This window comes from Cervus elaphus, chromosome 22 (assembly GCF_910594005.1).
Source record: "Cervus elaphus chromosome 22, mCerEla1.1, whole genome shotgun sequence".
Taxonomy (NCBI): Eukaryota; Metazoa; Chordata; class Mammalia; order Artiodactyla; family Cervidae; genus Cervus; species Cervus elaphus.
In genome coordinates, this window is record NC_057836.1 from 19,163,897 (window position 1) to 19,183,220 (window position 19,324).

The window sequence follows — 19,324 nt, forward strand, 5'->3', positions numbered from 1 at the left end:
TATAGATTAAATATCAGAGAGAATGGCAGTGTGCTCACAGAGTTGTAGTTTAGTATCCTACCTTAACTAGTGTACCTAGAAATCTTTTGTTCCACACTAAGAAGTGAGAGAGAAGTGCCCCTTATTTTGTTCATCTGTATTGCAGACCCTTTACATGGCAGAGGCTTCCTGGGTTGGTATTTATATTTCTGAAGAGCATATGAGGAGACATCCTTGACTCTGATTAGCTCCCTTGCGTTTCTGTAGCCACTTTATGTATTTAGACAGAGACACTGGAGCTATGAAACCTTACTGGGGAGACTAGCTGATCCTCAGAAACTGAAGAATTGCATTTCGGAGAGGAGATGCCTCATTTAGGATGGGTTTCAAATGGATATTATGAATAAATGTAATATATATTGCAAACTTAGAGGTCTGAGAACACTTTCTGTAACTAGCATTTGTTCAAGAGTTGAGTTTATGTTTGTATATGTTCAGTAACTCAGTCACGTCCAACTCTTTGCAACCCCATGGACTGCAGCACGCCAGGCCTCCCTGTCCTTCACCATCTCCCAGAGCTTGCTCAAACTCATGTCTATTGAGTCAGTGATGCCATCCAACCATCTCATCCTCTGTTGTCCCCTTCTCCTCCTGCCTTCAATCTTTCCCAGCATCAGAGTCTTTTCCAGTGAGTCACCTCTGCGTATCAGGTGGCCATAGTATTGGAGCTTCAGCTTCAGCATCAGTCCTTCCAATGAATTTTCAGGGTTGATTTCCTTTAGGATTGACTGGTTTGATTTCCTTGCTGTCCAAGGGACTCTCAAGAGTCTTCTATAGCACCACAATTTGAAAGCATCAATTCTTCAAGTGAAGTAATTGATGCCTGCCTCTCCCAGGCTGTCTTAGGCTGCATGTATAGAACCATCCCACTTTAACCACAACTCTGTGCTGCCTCCTTTTTAATCAACTGTTTCAAAATTGACCTTAAATTAGTTTCTAATTTCTCATTTTTTCCCCTGTCTTCTTTAAGACTAAACACAACTTGGAAATGCCATCACTTTTCAGTTGCAACCTTTTTTTCTAAGACTTCTTCATGTCACTGGTAACTTCCTTACAAACTTACCCTGATACTGAGGGAGGTGCCCTTGATGTTGGTGGTGGTGATGGAGAACTCTGCCAGGCCGTGCTCATCAGTGGTGGCATTAGATTTGTGGTTGGCTTCATTTGCTGTGATAAAGATGACTTTATTTGGCATGGGGACACCTTTCCCGTCCACTAGGAGCACCTGAAGATAAAAGCTGCAGATCAGTTATATGGCTAATATCCAACAGGCAGCAAACATTCATTTTAGCACAGATATTTATTATGTCCAATATGTTGAACATGGTTCCAGGCATTGAGGCTACAGCAGTGAACAAAACAACATTTCTTCTGTCTTCGAGCGCCTAGTCCAGGAAAAGAGATAGCTGCTAAATAAATGCGTAAGTAATGGGTTTCCCTGGTAGCTAGGCTTCCCTGGTGGTTCAGTGGTAAACAGCCCGCCTGCTAATGAAGAAGACATGGGTTCAATTCCTGGGTCAGGAAGATCCCCTGGAGAAGGAAATGGCAACCCACTCCAGTATTCTTGCCTGGAGAATTCCATGGACAAAGGAGCCTGGTGCGCTATAGTCCATGGGGTCACAAAGAGTCATACACAACTGAGAAACTAACACTTTCAATTTCCACAAAATCTGACTTTGCCAATGAAATGTCAGTTGCACGTATGAAGACCAGAACACCAAAATTCTTTCTCTTTTGATTGGAAATGGGACTAATGGGATAGTTATTTAGCAGGAATAAAATCTCAAAAAGTACAATATATCTCTGAGAAATCTGAAAAAGTGAACTTTCATTTTAGGAAGTGACCAAAGTTTCTGAACATGTGTGCTGTCATAACATAATCAAAACATCCTAAATATCCACTATCTAAACAATCAAAACATCCACCACTCCTCTATAGCCTGATCCTTCTGTCTTTTACACGCTCCACAGCTGACACAGCGTTTCTGTTGAAGACGAGATGCATGGTGATTATACTTGGAGGTACATGTGACTGTTATCTTAGACTTCTGGAGTCTGGAAACTCCATTAGCACTTTTGCATATAATAGAAAAATAACAGGAGAAGACTTTTTTTTTTTGTAGATTTGAGAGAAAAAATTTGTATCTTTAAAATCTTGTGAAAGTGAAAGCATTCGTCACTCAGTCATGTCTGACTCTTTGCAACCCCATGGATTGTAGCCCCCGCCAGGCTCCTCTGTCCATGGAATTCTCTAGGCAAGAATACTGGAGTGGGTTGCCATTCTCTTCTCCAGGGTGTATTCCTGATCCAGAGATTGAACCCGGTTCTCTTGCATTGAAGGCAGATGCTTTATCTTCTGAGCCACATAAGCAAATATTTTATAATATTTCATTAAGTCCAGGGGATCTTCCCAACCCAGGGATTGAACCTGGGTCTCTTGCATCTCCTGCATTGGCAGGCAGATTCTTTACCACTGGCACCACCTGGGAGGGGTAAACCTTAATAGCAGTATTTTATTCCTCCTATGTACTGTTTTTAAAATATAATTGTTATTAAAGAAAAAGTAACATAAATACAAAATCCATGAAAGAAACAACAGGTACAGTGATTGCCATGTGCTCAGTCATGTCCGACTCTTTGCAACTCCATGCATGGACTGTAGCCTGGCAGGCTCCTCTGTCCATGGGATTCTCTAGGCAAGAATACTGGAGTGGGTTGTCATTTCCTCCTCCAGGGAAGCTTCCTGACTCAGAAATCTAACCCCGATCTCCTCCTGCATTGCAGGTGGACTCTTTACTTGCTGAGCCATCTACTGTTTTAGTAGAACCTCTTATATTTCAAAATAAAAACAAAAGCCACCTACCCATCATTTCCATGAAAAATTAATGTAGGAAAGATAATGTAATTGGCCAGCATGAATTTTGAGATGCTTATGGAAAAAATATAAAAATCTGAGACTGCATGGTAAGCCATGGGAAAGAGTTTGAATGATAACACACAGGGCTGTTTTAAAAACCTTCTAATTTTAGCGTGGTTTTTATATATTTGATATACAAATTTACCGAGGAACAAATCTATTTTATGCAGTTTTACACCTTTGACTGGGGGCTTCCCAGGTGGTGCTAGTAAAGAACCCACCTGCCAAAGCAGGAGACATACAAGAAGCAGGTTCGATCCCTGGGTTGGGGAGATCCCATGGAGGAGGGGATGACTACCACTCCAGTATTCTTACCTGGAGAATCCCCATGGACAGAGGAGCCTGACAGGCTACAGTCCACAGGGTCGCAAAGAGTTGGACACAACTGAAGTGACTGAGCACAAACGCACACATGTTTTTGATTATATTAATCAACAGATAATACCAGCCAAATGTGGTTTTAGCAAAATATGTTGTGCATATTAGGGGAGAGTATGTTTTGACATGTGAATTGAAAAATACTTCACCTGCCCAGTGAAAGGAATCCCTCGTCTAAGGTTTGAGTCCACTGTGACAAATGAGAGTTTGGTGATGGTTGTTGTTATTTCAGTGGCCCCCTTTCCAGTTAATTCCACCTCTGAAAAAGAAGGAAAAAATAAGTTCTCATTTGGAAGAATTCTCTCCCTGAACTTACACCGCCACCTCCCTCTCATAATTTGGCAAAGGAGCTAAATCAGTGTCTGTTGTTCTTTTCCCATACCCGGGAGGTATACACACCTGTTCCTTTTTCTTGAATCTTGGCTTCCACTTCGATTTTCATTTCAAACTCTTGTCTCTTCATCTGGAAGATCTTGGTGTTTACTTGCTGAGAGAAGCAGCCGTCAGTGTTCAGCTAGGAGGGGATGAAATAAAACACACAAACATAAGACTGGACAAATGGGTGGTCAGGCAGTCTGGTGGGATTTTTTTTTTTTTGAGGCAACAAGACTTAGGAATTTTGCACGATAACACAATAAATATTCTCTAGGAATTAATTATTATTATATCTCACAACAATCTCTGGCTTATAACTGACAGGTGTATTCCTTAGTAGCTGATAATCCCTAGAGTGAATAAGGTATAGAAATTTAAACTGTTAAAATGGGAGTTTGATCCCTGGGTCAGGAAGATCCCCTGGAGAAGGAAATGGCAACTCAGTTCAGGATTCTTGCCAGGAAATCCCATGGACAGAGAAGCCTGGTGGGCTACAGTCCATGGGGTTGTGAGAGTTAGACTCGGCTTAGAAACTAAAGGTAACAACAGTCTTAGTGTAGGAGGCAGCTAACTCTTCACTGAAATCTGGCTTCCCTTAGTTTACAGCTGTGGCTGGAAAGTAGCTGCCCATGTGGGGACTGTGTTTCCTCAGGTGGGGCCATGTGACAAACTCTTGCTCATAGAAAGGGGGAAGAACTGAAGCCCTTCCCAGCCAAGGTGGTTAACATGGGTATATTTTGTCTCCTTCCTTCCTGTAGATACTCAAAGGGGCTTTAGATATCAGGTTCTGGGTCCTTGGTGCACAAAGAATACCTACAATTGACAAGAAATAATTCCTATTAGGCTAAGTCACTGATTTTTATCAATAAAAATATTATAGCTAGCGTAGAACTCTTTTATAGATTGGCTTGTTCTTGAATTATCACCATGTTATAACTCACTGCTTGTCAATGGTGCCTAGGCTGTTAGTCCCTAGGAGTGGCTTCCCACGTACCTGCCCACTGAACTTCTCACAGACAGCATTGGATTCTTCACCATAACAGTTAGAAGGGTTCCTGTACTTTCTGCACACGTTCATAGTCACATGTCCTGGGACAGGCTTCCCATAAGTGTATCTGTTATAAGAGCATTGCCACATGGATCAAATCAGACATTGAACACCCTCATTTTCGACCTGTTTATATTTCCCCTTGAGCTATAGCATATTTTTACTCTCTGTATTTCCTTCTAACTTCTGCAGGGCTCATGCAGTGTTGAGGGCAAGTAAACTAACTGGTATGAGCCCCCTAACATACATAACAGCAAATTCCCACTGGCTATCTATTTCATATATGGTAATGTAATTGTTTCCATGCTACTGTCTCAATTTGTCCAAGTCTGTTAAAACCTTCTCCTTTAGAAATTTACAGTGCAGCATGCTGAAATTTACTACCGTCTTCTTTTACTATGTCTTTTTCCCCCCTGATATCTAATTTTCAGTTTCACCTTTTAAAAAATATTTTTCTTATTGTCAAACCTACACCAGATCTTAAGAGAAACAACCATACCAACAAAACAAAACAAGAAACGAGTGCTTCAATTCTACCTGGGAATATAAACCATCAGTATGATGGTGTCTTTCCTTCTGCCATCCTCTTCCTATGGGGAGCTATCTCTGTTTATGTCGAATTTTACTTGTTTACTTTTTACAACAACTGGTGTTTAAACTGTGGTGTTAGAGAAGACTCTTGAGAGTCCCTTGGACTGCAAGGAGATCCAACAAATCCATCCTAAAGGAAATCAGTCCTGAATATTCATTGGAAGGACTGATGTTGAAGCTGAAACTCCAATACTTCGGCCACCTGATGCAAAGAGTTGACTCATTTGAAAAGACCCTGATGCTGGGAAAAATTGAAGGCAGGAGGAGAAGGGGACAACAGAGGATGAGATGGTTGGATGGCATCACCGACTCAATGGACATGAGTTTGAGTAAACTCTAGGAGTTGGTGACGGACAGGGAGGCCTGGCGTGCTGCAGTCCATGGGGTTGCAAAGAGTCAGACACGACTGAGCGACTGAACTGAACTGAACTGAGCTTTTTACAAAAATGGGATTGTGCCACAAATATGTCATTGGTAATTGCTGTGGTTTTGAGAGTGTTTTCTTCCTAATTTAAATATCCTCAGTACTTCCCAGATGGTATAGTGGTTAAGAATCCACCTTCTAGACATAAAGATGGCTAACAAATACATGAAAATATGCTCAACATTGCTTATTATTAGAGAAATGCAAATCAGAACTACAGTTGAGTATCACCTCACTTTGGTCAGAATGGCCATCATCAAAAAATCTACAAAAAATAAAAGCTGGAGAGGGTGTGGGGAAAAGGGAACCCTCTTCCACTGTTGGTAGAAATGCAAATTGATACAGCCATTATGGAGAACATTATGGAGATTCCTCAAAAAACTAGGAATAAAACTATCATATGACCCAACAATCCCACTACAGGGCATATAACCTGAGGAAACCATAATTGAAAAAGACACATATACCCAGCGTGCACTGCAGTGCTATTTACAATAGCCAGGACATGGAAGCAACCTAGATGTCCCTTGACACATGAATGGGTAAAAAATCTGTGGTGCATATATACAATTGAATATTACTCAGCCATAAAAAGGAACACATTTGAGTTTTATATATATCCTTTTCCTATTATACAGAGTGAAGTAAGTCAGGAAGAGAAAAATAAATATCACATATTCATGCATATATATGAAATCTGGAAAGGTGGTACTGATGACCCTATTTGCAGGGCAACAAAGGAGATGCAGGCACAGAGAACAGATTTGTGGACCTAGTTGTGGAAGGAGAGTGTGGGACAAATCGGGAGAGTAGCATGGAAACAACTACATTACCATATATAAAATAGATAGCCAGCGGGAATTCGCTGCATGGCTTAGAGAGCTCAAACCAGTACTCTGACACCCTAAAGGGGTGGGATGGGGTGGGAGGTGGAAGGGAGATTCAAGAGGGAGGAGACACATGTAAACTGATGGCTGATTCATGCTGATGTATGGCAAAAACCAACACAATATTGTATAGCAATTATCCTCCAGTTAAAAATAAGTAAATTAAAAAAATAGATTCTGCCTTCTAACGCAGGGGATGTCGGTTTGATCCCTGGTCAGGGAACTAAAATCCCACATGCCTCAGGGCAGCCAAACCTGTATGCCACAACTACAGAAACCTGGAAGGAAGGCCCAGTGTAGCCAAAAAAAAAAAAAAATCCTCTATCTCTGTATTTGTACGAGTGTTGGTTCATTAGCTCTGTGGATCAGGAGCTTGGTGGCCTTCCTCTGAGACAGTGCTGGGCAGGGACCCAGCTGAACAGTTAGTATATTACAAGTGTGGTCTTTAGGCAGGACTTGTTGCTTCACTCTGCCTGTTCTTTCTGTTACTGCTGCTGCTGGGCTACTGAAGATGGGAGCACAAGATCCTAGTAACATTAGTTCTGAAGGTTGGAAAAGCCTGACTGAGAGATCATGTCCAGTCTCATCAGTGACAATGGCAGTGCCAAGAAGTATGTGAATTGCCTTAGGGATGGATGAGTTAGATGAGATTTCTGTAACATGCCTATCTCTACAAATTCCAAATCTAAGTTATTTTTCCACTATGTCTGCAAGGTCAGGTAAATGATCTGTTGATGATTGAATTTCCTTTACAACCTGATAAAGGGAAAGTCATTACCCTTCAACACTCTCTTATTTGTGTGCCTATGTGTGCGTGAGTAGCTTTATTACTTTCAGAATCAACCCTACTAACATAGCTTCTCTAGAAACAGTTGCCTATCCCGTGATAGTTACAATAATTCTAGTAAGGACAGGAAAGAAATTAAGAAGGAAAATAGAAAAGCAACAGGAAAGTTTTAGAGATGGGAATGTTCCCATGTATTTAAGGGGTTTGTGCAGCACTCCTCATAGACAAGCTAGCTAGATATCCCAAAGGGTGAGTCTCTTTTAAATAATACACCCAGCCCCAAAAGAAGATTTTTGGAGAGTATAAACTCACAGGCCGCACACTGACACGTTCATCTCTTCTTCCAAAATGGTGATTATCTTTGGCATTCTTACTTGCACTTCAAACTTAGGAAGCACTGTTGATTGGAGAAAAGGAAGTTGATGATTGGTTTTCAACTTTTGGGGAATTGGCATTTCCAGATTCTCAATAACAATTTCCTAATAATATTTTAGGGCTCTGAAAAGGTAGCCCTCTTCTCCAGTGTATTCACCTTCCTCTCAAATGGAAATCTTGGTTGAAGGACTATGATGGATCAGTGTAATCCTGGTGAATTATGGGAGACCCCACTAGACTATGATTGTTTTACATTTTTTAAGATTAAAATTGTTACAAAAAAGGCTATATCCTATTCACAAACCACTGATGGTCCTCATTGGATTTAGGTATAATTTGCTCCACTCCAAGTCTAATCTCACCCATGGCAAATAGAGGGATTACAGAGAAACTTGAATTCTAGGCCCTAGAAGTTCAAATATGAAAAAAAGAACTGGTTGGTGATTTTTCTTAATGGCGTACCGAATTCCTCCACGGTGAAGGGGTGCTCTGCAGTTCCACCTGATCCCTTCTGTACCACCACCTTATAAGAACCCTGAAAGGGCTCTGACGAGAGGGGAAAGGTCAACTGCTGGAGGCCATTCTCTACTTCGAGGTTCTGCCACTGTGCGATGCGATTTCCTTTGGGGTCCTACAGACACGATAATCGTAATCTACAAAAGAGCCTAGAGCATTAGATACAGTACAGGAAATCTATGGGGACTCCGATGTTATCCACAAAGAGGGATTCCAATGTTATCCACAAAGATGGGTGGGAGGAGATGACTTGGAACAAACTAGTGTTACATGAGTTTGAATGCTTCTCCCGTAATGATGAATTTCTGAAATATTGTAAGAACATTTCCCCTACGTTTATTATAATTATGGAATGTTTCACATTGCTTACCTCTATATATACTAGTGGAACCTGAAAGACAAAAGGATAGTAAGCAGTTTAGAACTGTTCTCACATAGCCTCAATTCTGATTTATAACCAAATAGTTTTACACAGAATAGTTTTGTCTGTAGTAAAACACAGAAAAATTCTAGAGTTTTACAGAACTTTACTCCATTACAAGCAATTAATGAGTAATGTTAAGTACTTACGGGGCTGTCGGCAATAAATGCATGTGTGCCATTCTTTAGGAGTGGTATTCACTAATATCACTTAAATGCTTATAGCATTCCAGTGAAGAATATTCCTTTGCTATGCTATTTTACAGATTAAGAAATAAACAGCAATGAAACAGTAAGTAACCATGTTCAGATCCAAATGTTAAGGTGGACCACAGAATTCTTAAGGAGTTCTAAGAATAAGAAGGAGTGGAAATAAATCCTCTACTATCAATGCATATTCATTTTAAAAACTGACATTTATTAAGTGCCTCCCAGGTGCTGTGTACAATCTTAGTGTAAAGAACCCACCTACCAATGCAGGAGATGTAAAGACATGGGCTGGAGCTCTGGATCGGGAATATCCCCTGGGGGAGGGCATGGCAACCCACTCCAGTATTCTTGCCTGGAGAATCCCCATGGACAGAGGAGACTGGCAGGCCATAGTCCATGGGGTTGCAAAGAGTTGGACAGGACGGAAGTGACTTAGCGAGTACATTAAGTGCCTGCCAAGTGCTGTGTATCATCCTAGGTGCTATAAATACAGCACTCCACAAAAAAACAATAGACCTGTTTCTCATGGAGCTTGCATTCTAAAAGGGTGGATATATAAGAAACATAGACATATAGGCAATATATATTTTTGATACCTATAGATACACATTTGATATATGTTTGGTATATGAGATACACATATTTGGTATATATATATTTAAGGTATATATGTATTTAAGTTATATATATATATATGTTTGAGGTAGTGTCAAGAAATGAAAATAAAATAGTTCAGCTGACAGAGTGATGGATGAAGTGTTTGATTTTAGATAGAGAAGTGTAAGTAGAAACCAGGAGACCCATTTCAAGGCTACTGCAATAGTATTATTCAGAGGTGATATTGGTCAGAACAAAGTTGTAGCAGTTCAGGTGGTAAAGCAGAGTCTGGATATATTTTAAGCTAACATGATTTTCTGATAAAATAGGATGTGGCTGTGAGAGAAAGACATGAAGGATTATGCCTTAATCTTTTGCTTTAGGAGCTAGAAGAAAAAAACTTGCTCCCTCCCCTCGAGTTCTTTCCCCGCTCCTTCTGACAACCGCCCCCCTCCCACCCACCATTCCCCAGCAGAGATGGATTTAGTCAGGATCAGCAGGGAATTGCAACCCACTATGGCCTGGGAAAGAGAGTGTTTTTAAGAGAGGAAAAGGAAGTTGGGAGGGGGAGGGACTATAGTAAACAGAGTCTGTGGCTTTTAATTGAAAAGTGTCTCTTTCCAAGATAAAAAAATGTGGTTGAGGACTAGATTTGGGAGAGAAAAATTAAGACTTTGGTTTCTTGTCTACGTTAAAATTGAGTGTTAGTCTTGAGGAACAAACATTGATTATACTCTCCTTCCTTTATAGGAGAGGTTTTGGTAGGTGTGTTTAGAAAAATTTTGAATCTTTGAGAAGTTATTTAAACCTAAGTTTTTTGAGAGTTTATTTCTTATTTAGTGTATCTTTCTAGTTTGCCTAACTGAGAATTTTTCAAAGAGTAAGTTTAATTGTGTGACAGTCAAGTACCAGTAACAAGAAAGAATCAATAACTCTCTTGACCCAGGGTACTGTTTTAAATGAGGATTTTGCACAATGGCTATGCCAGAAAATATTGTTATCAGCAGTAGATTCTTCCTTTCTCTGGCCCTCCTTCAACACCAAAAACAGACTCCCAGCCTGTTTATACAGATAATAATAATTCTAGATAGATATTAGGAGACTTACCAACTCATTCAGGGGGTGAAAACTTTCATCCAACAAGACAATACGAAATTTCACTGAAACAGAAATATTTTCCATGAGTCCCTGAAACCTTAGGCCAGGTCTGTAGGTTAGTAAGACAAGCTATTAAGGAACCAGGATTCCTTTGACTGGGAAACATGCAAGAGAGGAAGATCTTTCTTTTGGGAAGTTGTCCTGACTACAGGCCTCTGTACCTGTCTGCTCTGGTTTATAGATGGGTTTGTCTGTCTGGACAAAGACCAGGCTCTCTTCATTTTTAACCAACACTGTGGTCCGCTTCTTGAATTCTTGGGTTGATCCTTTCACTTGGATGGTGAGGAACATTACCTCTTGACTGGTTGGAGATCTTGGGAGCTGAAATAGAGGAGAGACCCTGAAAACCCACTCATTTCCCATTTCCCCTCCAAGTCCCTCTCCCACTTCTCCCTAGGGGTCTTGCCCCTTTTAATTTCACTGGTCCATTCTCATCAGAGAAAGTTGGCATGGACAGAAATTCATGGACAGAATGACCTCTGTCATTTGTGAATGGGAAGACAGAACAAAAGATGGAGGAAAACATAACAGTGAGTGAGGTCATAAATGAGATTCACATCTCCTTACAGATCAGCCAGAACAGTTTTTAAAAAAATATTTTTGCTCTATTTATTGTTTTTAATTTTTATTTTATATTGGAGTATAGTTGATCAACAATTTTGTGTTAGTTTCGGGTACAGAGCAAAGTGAGTCAGTTATTCATATACATGTATCTATTCTTTTTCAAGTGCTTTTTCCGTTTAGGTTATTACAGGATTTTGAGCAGACTTCCCTATGCTATATAGTAGATCCTTGTTGGTTATCTATTTTAAATATAGCAGTGTGTACATGTCAATCTCAAACTCCTAATCTATCCCTCTGCCTGTAAGTCTGTGAGTCTGTTTCTGCTTTGTAAATAAGTTTATTTATATGATTTTTTTTTTTTTTTTAAGATTCCACATGTAAGCGATATCATATGATATTTGGCTTTCTCTGTCTGGCTTTCTTCACTTAGTATGATTATCTCCAGGTCCATCCATGTTGCTGCAAATCAGCTAGTACAACTTTGATTCATTTATACACCGAATGTTACCTAACTGCTGTTATGTGATAAATGAGCATGGTATTATAGAAGCATCTCTTAATACTACGAGAAAGGAAACTGCAATATTTTATTGGCCATATGCTGTAAGGATCTATACAACTCTGAAGAGATATTGGCTGTACATTCATGGTGATTTCCACAATTTCACGCTTAGAAAGAGTATGGACTGATGTGTTCTGTGTTCCAGTCAGCCCACCACTGGAGCTTATCTTGAACATTGGTTTAGTATGCTTTATTAGTCTTTTTTCCATTTTCATTTTAAGGAGAAGTCACACTTTCCCTCTGTCTAGTTCCTACTGTTCTTCTTTTTTTTTTTTTTTTGGCTAAGAGGAATTTTCTCTGATTATTAAGCTCATTTTAATATCTCTATAAATATTTGTCTACCATGGTTGGAAATTCACACATTGCTTCTTAATTTCTAATCTTAGTCACTACATTTAGATTCCTTCATGAAGTCCATGCCAGCCTCTCAAGGTCTTGATTGAATTCTAGATCCCTGTGTTCCTGACATAGAAACAAATGTATTAAGTCAAACAGTCATACTCACAGTAAAGGAGACACAGTGGAATAAGTCCTTTTCTGCCACCACGTCAGTGAAGAGGCTCCTGTTCTCTCTGATGGACTCCAAGGAGGCGCTGACGGTCACCGTCTCATTCAGGTGGCTCAGAAGGAGGCAGCCCTTCTCAGGGGTCCCAGTATGGAGCAGGGAGGGGACCAGCACCATGTATTGCCTGGGTTTGGGGGAGTCCAGTTAAAGGAGAGTGTAGGAGGTGAGGCATTGTTATCAGCAGCACTATTTTCTGCTATAATTTTTGTTACTATCCGTAGGTCTATGCCAAGAGAAGACATATTGATAAGCAGGAAATTGATCCCTGCCACTGAAAAGCATGCAAGAGAATCATTCCCCTTTCCATAGTCAGTGCCATGTCAGTGAACATTTTACTTGAAGTGAGCCTTAATGAGGTGAACATTTGCAGGCATATCTCACGCTGAGGAACTCAAATCTGTGAGCATCTGAATTCAAATAAAGACATGATAATTATAGTTAGTCAAGCTGTCAATCTATTTTACATTAGGATTGCTGAGGAAAGCAAGCAATTCTCATGTGAGACATTACAAAAGCCAATCCACTTATAGAACTTTTCACTGAATACATAGCAAGCCTGTAAAAATGGAATGGTATGTTCTTGCTTTCCACTTTACAGATATGGAGCCTGAGGCTTAAAGAAAGTCATTAGTTTAAAGTCTAATAATGAAGCAAATAATGTGTGTGTTAAGCAAATAATGAAATCTTGGTGTGTTACCTAACCCTGAATGTTTGTATGTTAAATATTTGTCTTTCAACTCATGGCTGGACAAAAATGGTCTACTCAAGAATGGTCTTCTAAAGATTGAATTTGGAATCCTGGTAACTCATGAGCAGAACAGAAAATTTCCCAACACCTTCATATATAATTTTATTGACTCTCAAATTTTCAAATATTTTTGCTCACAAAATCCTTAACATAATTCTTAGACACTATGCACTCCTTACATATACTCAGGTAAACACCTGTTTTTTCACAAATTTAAGTAGTAGTAAAATATATTATTTTTGATGATACTTTAAAATAAAACCTGGATATAGCTCAGTTGGTAGAGAATCTGCCTGCAATTCAAGAGACCTGGGTTTGATTCGTGGGTTGGGAAGAGCCTCTGGAGAAGGAAATGGCAACCCACTCCAGTATTCTTGCCTGGAGAATCCCATGGACAGAGGAGCCTGACTGGCTACAGACCATGAGGTCGCAAGAGTCAGACATGACTTACCGCCTAAAGCAAACTACCACCACCACATTACTTTTTTGGAACTCTCCCATGGAATCTTAAATATCATATTGATAATATATCCAATATGATCTATTTAAAAAATACACCAAAATGTTCTTTTTGAAATGATCAGAAATTTAGCAGCTTTCTCCTTTTCCCTCTTTAGCTTGAATTTTCATGCCACTTACCACACAGAAGTCTGTCCTAATGTTTCAATGCTTCAAAATATTTTATGGATCACTCTAGTGTCTTTATTTTGTATGTATATACATATGCATGTATGCATATGTATGTGTATGCATATGTACTATTTGCATATGTACATGTATGCATGTAGTATTATATGTGGGTATATAAATTGAATTTTAACTCTTAATGTGATCATAAAGCTGTAAATGTTAAACATTTTCTTCTGAATTGTTTTCAAAAGTCTTAGTAGTATACAACAGATCAAAACAAAATAAATATATTGCAAGCTATGATTCATGTATTTTACATATTAATATAAAGTCAAAATACTTTTGAAGCACATCTTTGATGAAAATGATGAGCTGTCCTTATATATTCATAGACGAATATTCCCTACTGCAAGAATTAAACAAAGGTCTACCATGAATTCTGTTGCTAGTTTTGGTTTGTGTAGACGCAGTGCTGTGAAAAATTGTTCACATGAAAGTAAATAAATTATATCATTTTTTATCAGCTCTTGTAACTTCTGCGTTACGTGCCAAAAACCACAGTGCCCTATTATCAAGAGTTGCTTCTTATCATCTATCAACTGGTATTTCCCTTAGATCCTCCTTCAATTCTGTTGAAACAAAGAATTCATCACCACACGATCTGCAAAATAATTTTCTCTTCTGTCATTTGAGTCTTTTGTTTTCTCAATATCAACATCAGTTTTTCAAATTTCTCCTTTATTTGGAACTCTAGAGATTTTTATATTCCTTAACAATGTTCCACAGTAACAACTGATTGAGGGAGGTTTGTCTCTTTTAAAGTGGAAGATAGGAAATTAAAAAAGGGGAGGTAAGAAAGGATAGATAGCATGGTCTCAAGCTGATCTGTATGAATGTGAGAATCTAAAAGTTGATTCTTTTAAAAGTATCAATTTCCAGTGCCCTTTAGAAAGTCTTTGTATATTTCCAGAGAATTTAGAGATTCAGAGATCCAGAAAGTTGGAAAGAAATGTTTAAGAATAAGTGAAGATTTGTAAAATCTCATTATTGAAAGAGACCTTAAAGATAAGAAGGTGACAGTTTCATAGGGAAAGCAAATGAATGGTAAGCATTTAAAATAAAGGAAAGGACTCTTCGAGTTTAAGTTTTATGTGAAACTCACGGTTTCCCAGAGGCTGAAGCATCTGTCGGCAGCAAAAGCAGAAGAAGGAGAATAAGACTTGGATGAAGGAGTTTGTTCTTCCCCATGCTGCAGGGAGAAGGGACTGGAGGAGACCAGACTGTGTTGCACCTTTCTCCCTGCAGTTGGTCTGGTCCCAAACTTTCCTCCGAGCAACTAGGCTTTATGCTGCTCTCTGTGTAAACAGGAAGTTCCACCCACACAAGGTGTCTAAACAAAGTAGAGGTCTCTGAACATTCTCTGGAAGGGTCATTGCTCTAAGGGACTTAATTACAGTCAGGGTTAATTCTTGGCAAGCTAAATAGGATTCCTGGAGGGATAAAATCCACATTCCCATTAGTGCTCATTTTCCCTGGTTTTCCCGTAAAGTAGCTAGTCGGCTTTTCAATCCCTTCTCGCTCTTGCTCCCTCCTTCTGCTTCCTCATAGTGCCTTTTATGGCTTTCCTCTCATCTCTTGCATGAATAGCTGGCAGGGGAAGCTATAATTTAAGCAACACTGGGAGGCTCAAAATAGATATTTCACTACAAGTCAGTCTCCTGCAAGTCCTCCATCAGATATGTCTACTCAATATTGAAGCAGTTTCAGAATTTAGCTGTCCTCTATGGAAATGACAGTGGATTAAAAGAACAGCTTTTTGTCTTGGAGGATACTGCTGGATTGCAGATAAAGAGCTAGGTTCTGGAAGAATGATAATAGATATATTTCCCTGTATTAAGGAAGTGAAAAGATGAAAGGAGAAGTAGCAAGACCTCAAAAACAAGCTTTGACTTACTCTGCCCAAGAAAGATCTTAATTGTCTTTACCATCTACTTATGTGAACATGAACACATTTTGTTACTGCCTTCTAAATATGCAAATCCCTTTCAATCTTTAATCATATTAACTATTTTATCCATCTATCCATCCATCCATTCATCCACCCATCCATTCATCCAATTGATTGATTGTTTTGTAAGTTTTATTGAGCCCAGTTGGTCTAGGTATCATACAAAATCATGGAGATGGAATGATCAAATATATAGAAACAGATTGCACATTCTTGAGGGTATGAAAGCAGACAAATAAACAAGCAATAAAAATACAGTAGCCAGACATTATTATTGGAGAAGTTCAGGTGCTCTGGGAGCACAGGACAGGGGCACACAATTTAAACTTGGGTCTTGGAAAAGAAATCTAAGGGAAAGAGAAAAGCAAATTAAATTCTGGAGTGTGGGTGGTGGCTAGCCAGGGAAAAGAGGAGATGTAAAGTGCATTTGAAGCACATAAGGAATGACATAAACAAAGACACAGGGGGCGATAACCATCATGACACATTAGTGATAAACATCATGACAGTAAAATGAAAAATGTTTGAAATGGAGAAAATGCTTGTCCACTTAGAAAAGGGGTGAAGTAAACTTGCTTCAAATAAAAAAGAAACTTGCTGGCACTACTAGAGTACTTGGGGAATAATCAATGAAATGACTTCTCCAAATTTGTTTCTTGGAAAGGTCACATTCACTGAAATTTGGGAGAGTGATGGGAAGGAGGTAATCCAGGAAGCAGGTGGGAGTTGGCACAATTATATGGATGAGAAATGATGGTATTTGGCTAAGGTTGGGGCTTCCCAAATGGCACTAGTGGTAAAGAACCACCTACCAAGGCAGGAGACATAAGAGATGTGGATGCAATCCCTGGATTGGAAAGATCCCTGGAGGACGGCGTGACAACCCACTCCAGTATTCTTGCCTGGAGAATCCCCATGTACAGAGGAGCCTGGTGGGTTACAGTCCATGGGGTCGCAAAGAGTTGGACACAACTGAAGTGACTTATTGCATGCATGCATGCATGTATGCATTTATAATGACGAATAGAGGTTGACAGATTTATATTATATTTAAGCGGTAAAATTATAGTACACAGTGAGCACATGAATGTGATAGTAAAGGAAAATGTGCCTTCCAATTTTCCTGGCTATTCACTGAATGACTTGTGTTGCTTTTAAGTGTTTGAGTGAAACACAGAACACAGTGAGAACAGAGGGCTGAGAGTTGGGAAGATAAAGAGTCTCCTTTTAGAAAGTGCTTGTGCTTTAAATAGTAATGTTTGAGGGAGTTTAACATTAGCTTTTGAACTGTGGTATTGGAGAAGACTCTTGAAAATCCCTTGGACTGCAAGAAGATCCAACCAGTCCATCCTAAAGGAAATCAGTCCTGAATATTCATTGGAAGGACTGATGCTGAAGCTGAAACTCCAATACTTTGGCCACCTGATGCAAAGAGTTGACTCATTTGAAAAGACTCTGATGCTGTGAAAGATTGAGAGTGGGAGGAGAAGGGGAGACAGAGGATGAGATGGTTGGATGGCATCACCAACTCAATGGACATGAGTTTGAGTAAACTCTGGGAGTTGGTGATGGACAGGAAGGCCTGGCATGCTGCAAAACATGGGGTCACAGAGTTGGATGCGACTGAGCAACTGAACTGAACTGAACTAACATTAGCATCTAGAACTTAGAGCATTGTTGTCTAGAACAAATGTAAGTGAGCCTCCTAAGGAATTTTACATTTTCCACATTGAAAAACAAAAAGTAACAGATTAAATTAATTTTATTTTTTACACTGGTTTTTATCATTTTTATTTTTAAATGAATTTTTATTGGAGTATAGTTGCTTTACAATGTTTTGTTATATTCTACTGTAGAGTGAAATGAATCAGTCGTATATATACATGTATCCCCTTCCCTTTGGACTTCCTTCCCGTTTAGGTCACCACAGTGAATTAAGCAGAGTTCCCTGTGATGTACAGTGTGTTCTTATTAGTTATATATTTTAAAATTTATTTCAAAAATACCATTTACTTACCTCAGTATTGCCAAATTATTATCATTTCAACATTTGATCATTATAAAAATTGTTAATGAGATACTCTAAATTTGTTTTTCATACTAAGTCTTTGAAATCTAGTGTGGATTCTACACTTACAAGAAATATCAATTTAGAACAGCCACATTTCAAATGTTCAACAGCCCATGTGGCTACTGGTTACCATATTAGACATAGCAGGCTTAAAGAAATGTTTTTCAAATTATGGGTCACCATCTGTAATGTGTTACAGTGTCATGATCAGTGAGTCATGACCAAGATTTTTTTTTTTTAAGATTTTTTAAAATGTAATAGAATACAGTAAAGTAGAAAGCATAGTGTACCAAACAGAATATGTGAAACTAATGAATTTGGAAATATTTATTTCACTGTTGTGCAGCAGAAACTTTGGTTATGTCCTATTACCCCTTTTCTGACGCTACCTTTATTACTCAAACACCTGAGTTCTTGCTGGGCATACACCATCTCATTGAAAACTTTTATTTCCTGGTCTTCTCCTTGGAGGCCGGGTATGGTATACGGCTAACTTCTGGCAACTGGAGTGTGAGTGCAAGTGCAGTGTGCAACTTTCAGTTCATGACTTGGAAGGATTAGGTTCTGTCCTTCCCTTTTCTTCCTTACTAATGTCTGGAATCTGACGTGTTGATGGTAGCCAGATCTTTCATTGTAGGTAATAAGATGGAAGCCATGTGTCAAGGGAGGCAGAACAAGAAATAAGACATCAAATGAACCCCTAAGTCATCCAAAGGCCATTTTAGCTGGCACTTTCATGTAAGAGAAAAACATTTTCTCTTATTTAAAGGTCTTTGCACTTTGAGATATCTTTGTTCAAGCTAAAACTTATATCTTAACTCATATAATTTCTCTTTCTTTCTTATATCTCTATCATCTCTAAGTGTCACAGTGTAAAAGTTACATTGTGAAATGTGATTTCGTTGTTATCTTGCAAACTGTCTAGTGAAAATATACAAAATTTCTTATTGTAGGTTAAAGTTAAAGCAATCTGAACACCACCAGTTAACAGAGAGCTGGCCTATTTATTACAGATTAGAGATTTATCGATTTATAGGGAGAGCTGATGCCATGGAAATAGATGATATGGGATGAAAATAGAAAAGAGTCCACGACAGAGGTCCAAGAAACACTAATATATAGGTGATGAACACCTAAGTGGAACTGAAAAGAGAAACATGGGAGAGAGTGGGATTTCTGAGCCCCAAAGAAGGGACATTTTAAAAAAATAGTCAAAAGAAAATTTTTACTAGTCAGAGTGACTGGGGCTTTATAACAAAACATCAAGGCTTGTGATTGGGCTTCCTTGGTGGCTGAGATGGTAAAGAATCTGCCCACAATGTGGGAGACCTGGATTTGATCCCTGGGTCGGGAAGATCCCCTGGAGAAGGAAATGGCAACCCACTCCAATATTCTTGCCTGGAGAATCCCATGGACAGAGGAGCCTGTAAGGCTACAGCCCATAGGGTCTCAAA

The 19,324-nt window shown here is 39.1% G+C and overlaps 1 protein-coding gene across 2 annotated transcripts in view; it reads right to left on the bottom strand.

Moving 5' to 3' along the window:
* The window catches only part of LOC122680255 (alpha-2-macroglobulin), a 67,101-nt gene that overhangs the window by 29,776 nt on the left and 18,001 nt on the right, over nucleotides 1-19,324 (bottom strand). The window contains exons 1-11 of one of the 2 annotated variants that reach the window (XM_043881424.1): nucleotides 14,954-15,355; nucleotides 12,354-12,537; nucleotides 10,884-11,043; nucleotides 10,672-10,724; nucleotides 8,708-8,728; nucleotides 8,284-8,452; nucleotides 7,759-7,843; nucleotides 4,704-4,824; nucleotides 3,734-3,848; nucleotides 3,484-3,593; nucleotides 1,103-1,264 (exon numbers count right to left, since the gene is read on the bottom strand). In XM_043881424.1, the coding sequence (XP_043737359.1) occupies nucleotides 1,103-1,264; nucleotides 3,484-3,593; nucleotides 3,734-3,848; nucleotides 4,704-4,824; nucleotides 7,759-7,843; nucleotides 8,284-8,452; nucleotides 8,708-8,728; nucleotides 10,672-10,724; nucleotides 10,884-11,043; nucleotides 12,354-12,537; nucleotides 14,954-15,039 (1,266 nt within the window). In that variant the 5' untranslated portion in view covers nucleotides 15,040-15,355. Of the gene's footprint in view, nucleotides 1-1,102; nucleotides 1,265-3,483; nucleotides 3,594-3,733; nucleotides 3,849-4,703; nucleotides 4,825-7,758; nucleotides 7,844-8,283; nucleotides 8,453-8,707; nucleotides 8,729-10,671; nucleotides 10,725-10,883; nucleotides 11,044-12,353; nucleotides 12,538-14,953; nucleotides 15,356-19,324 lie in introns of those variants that run through there. The other variant, XM_043881423.1, reaches the window with a different exon arrangement.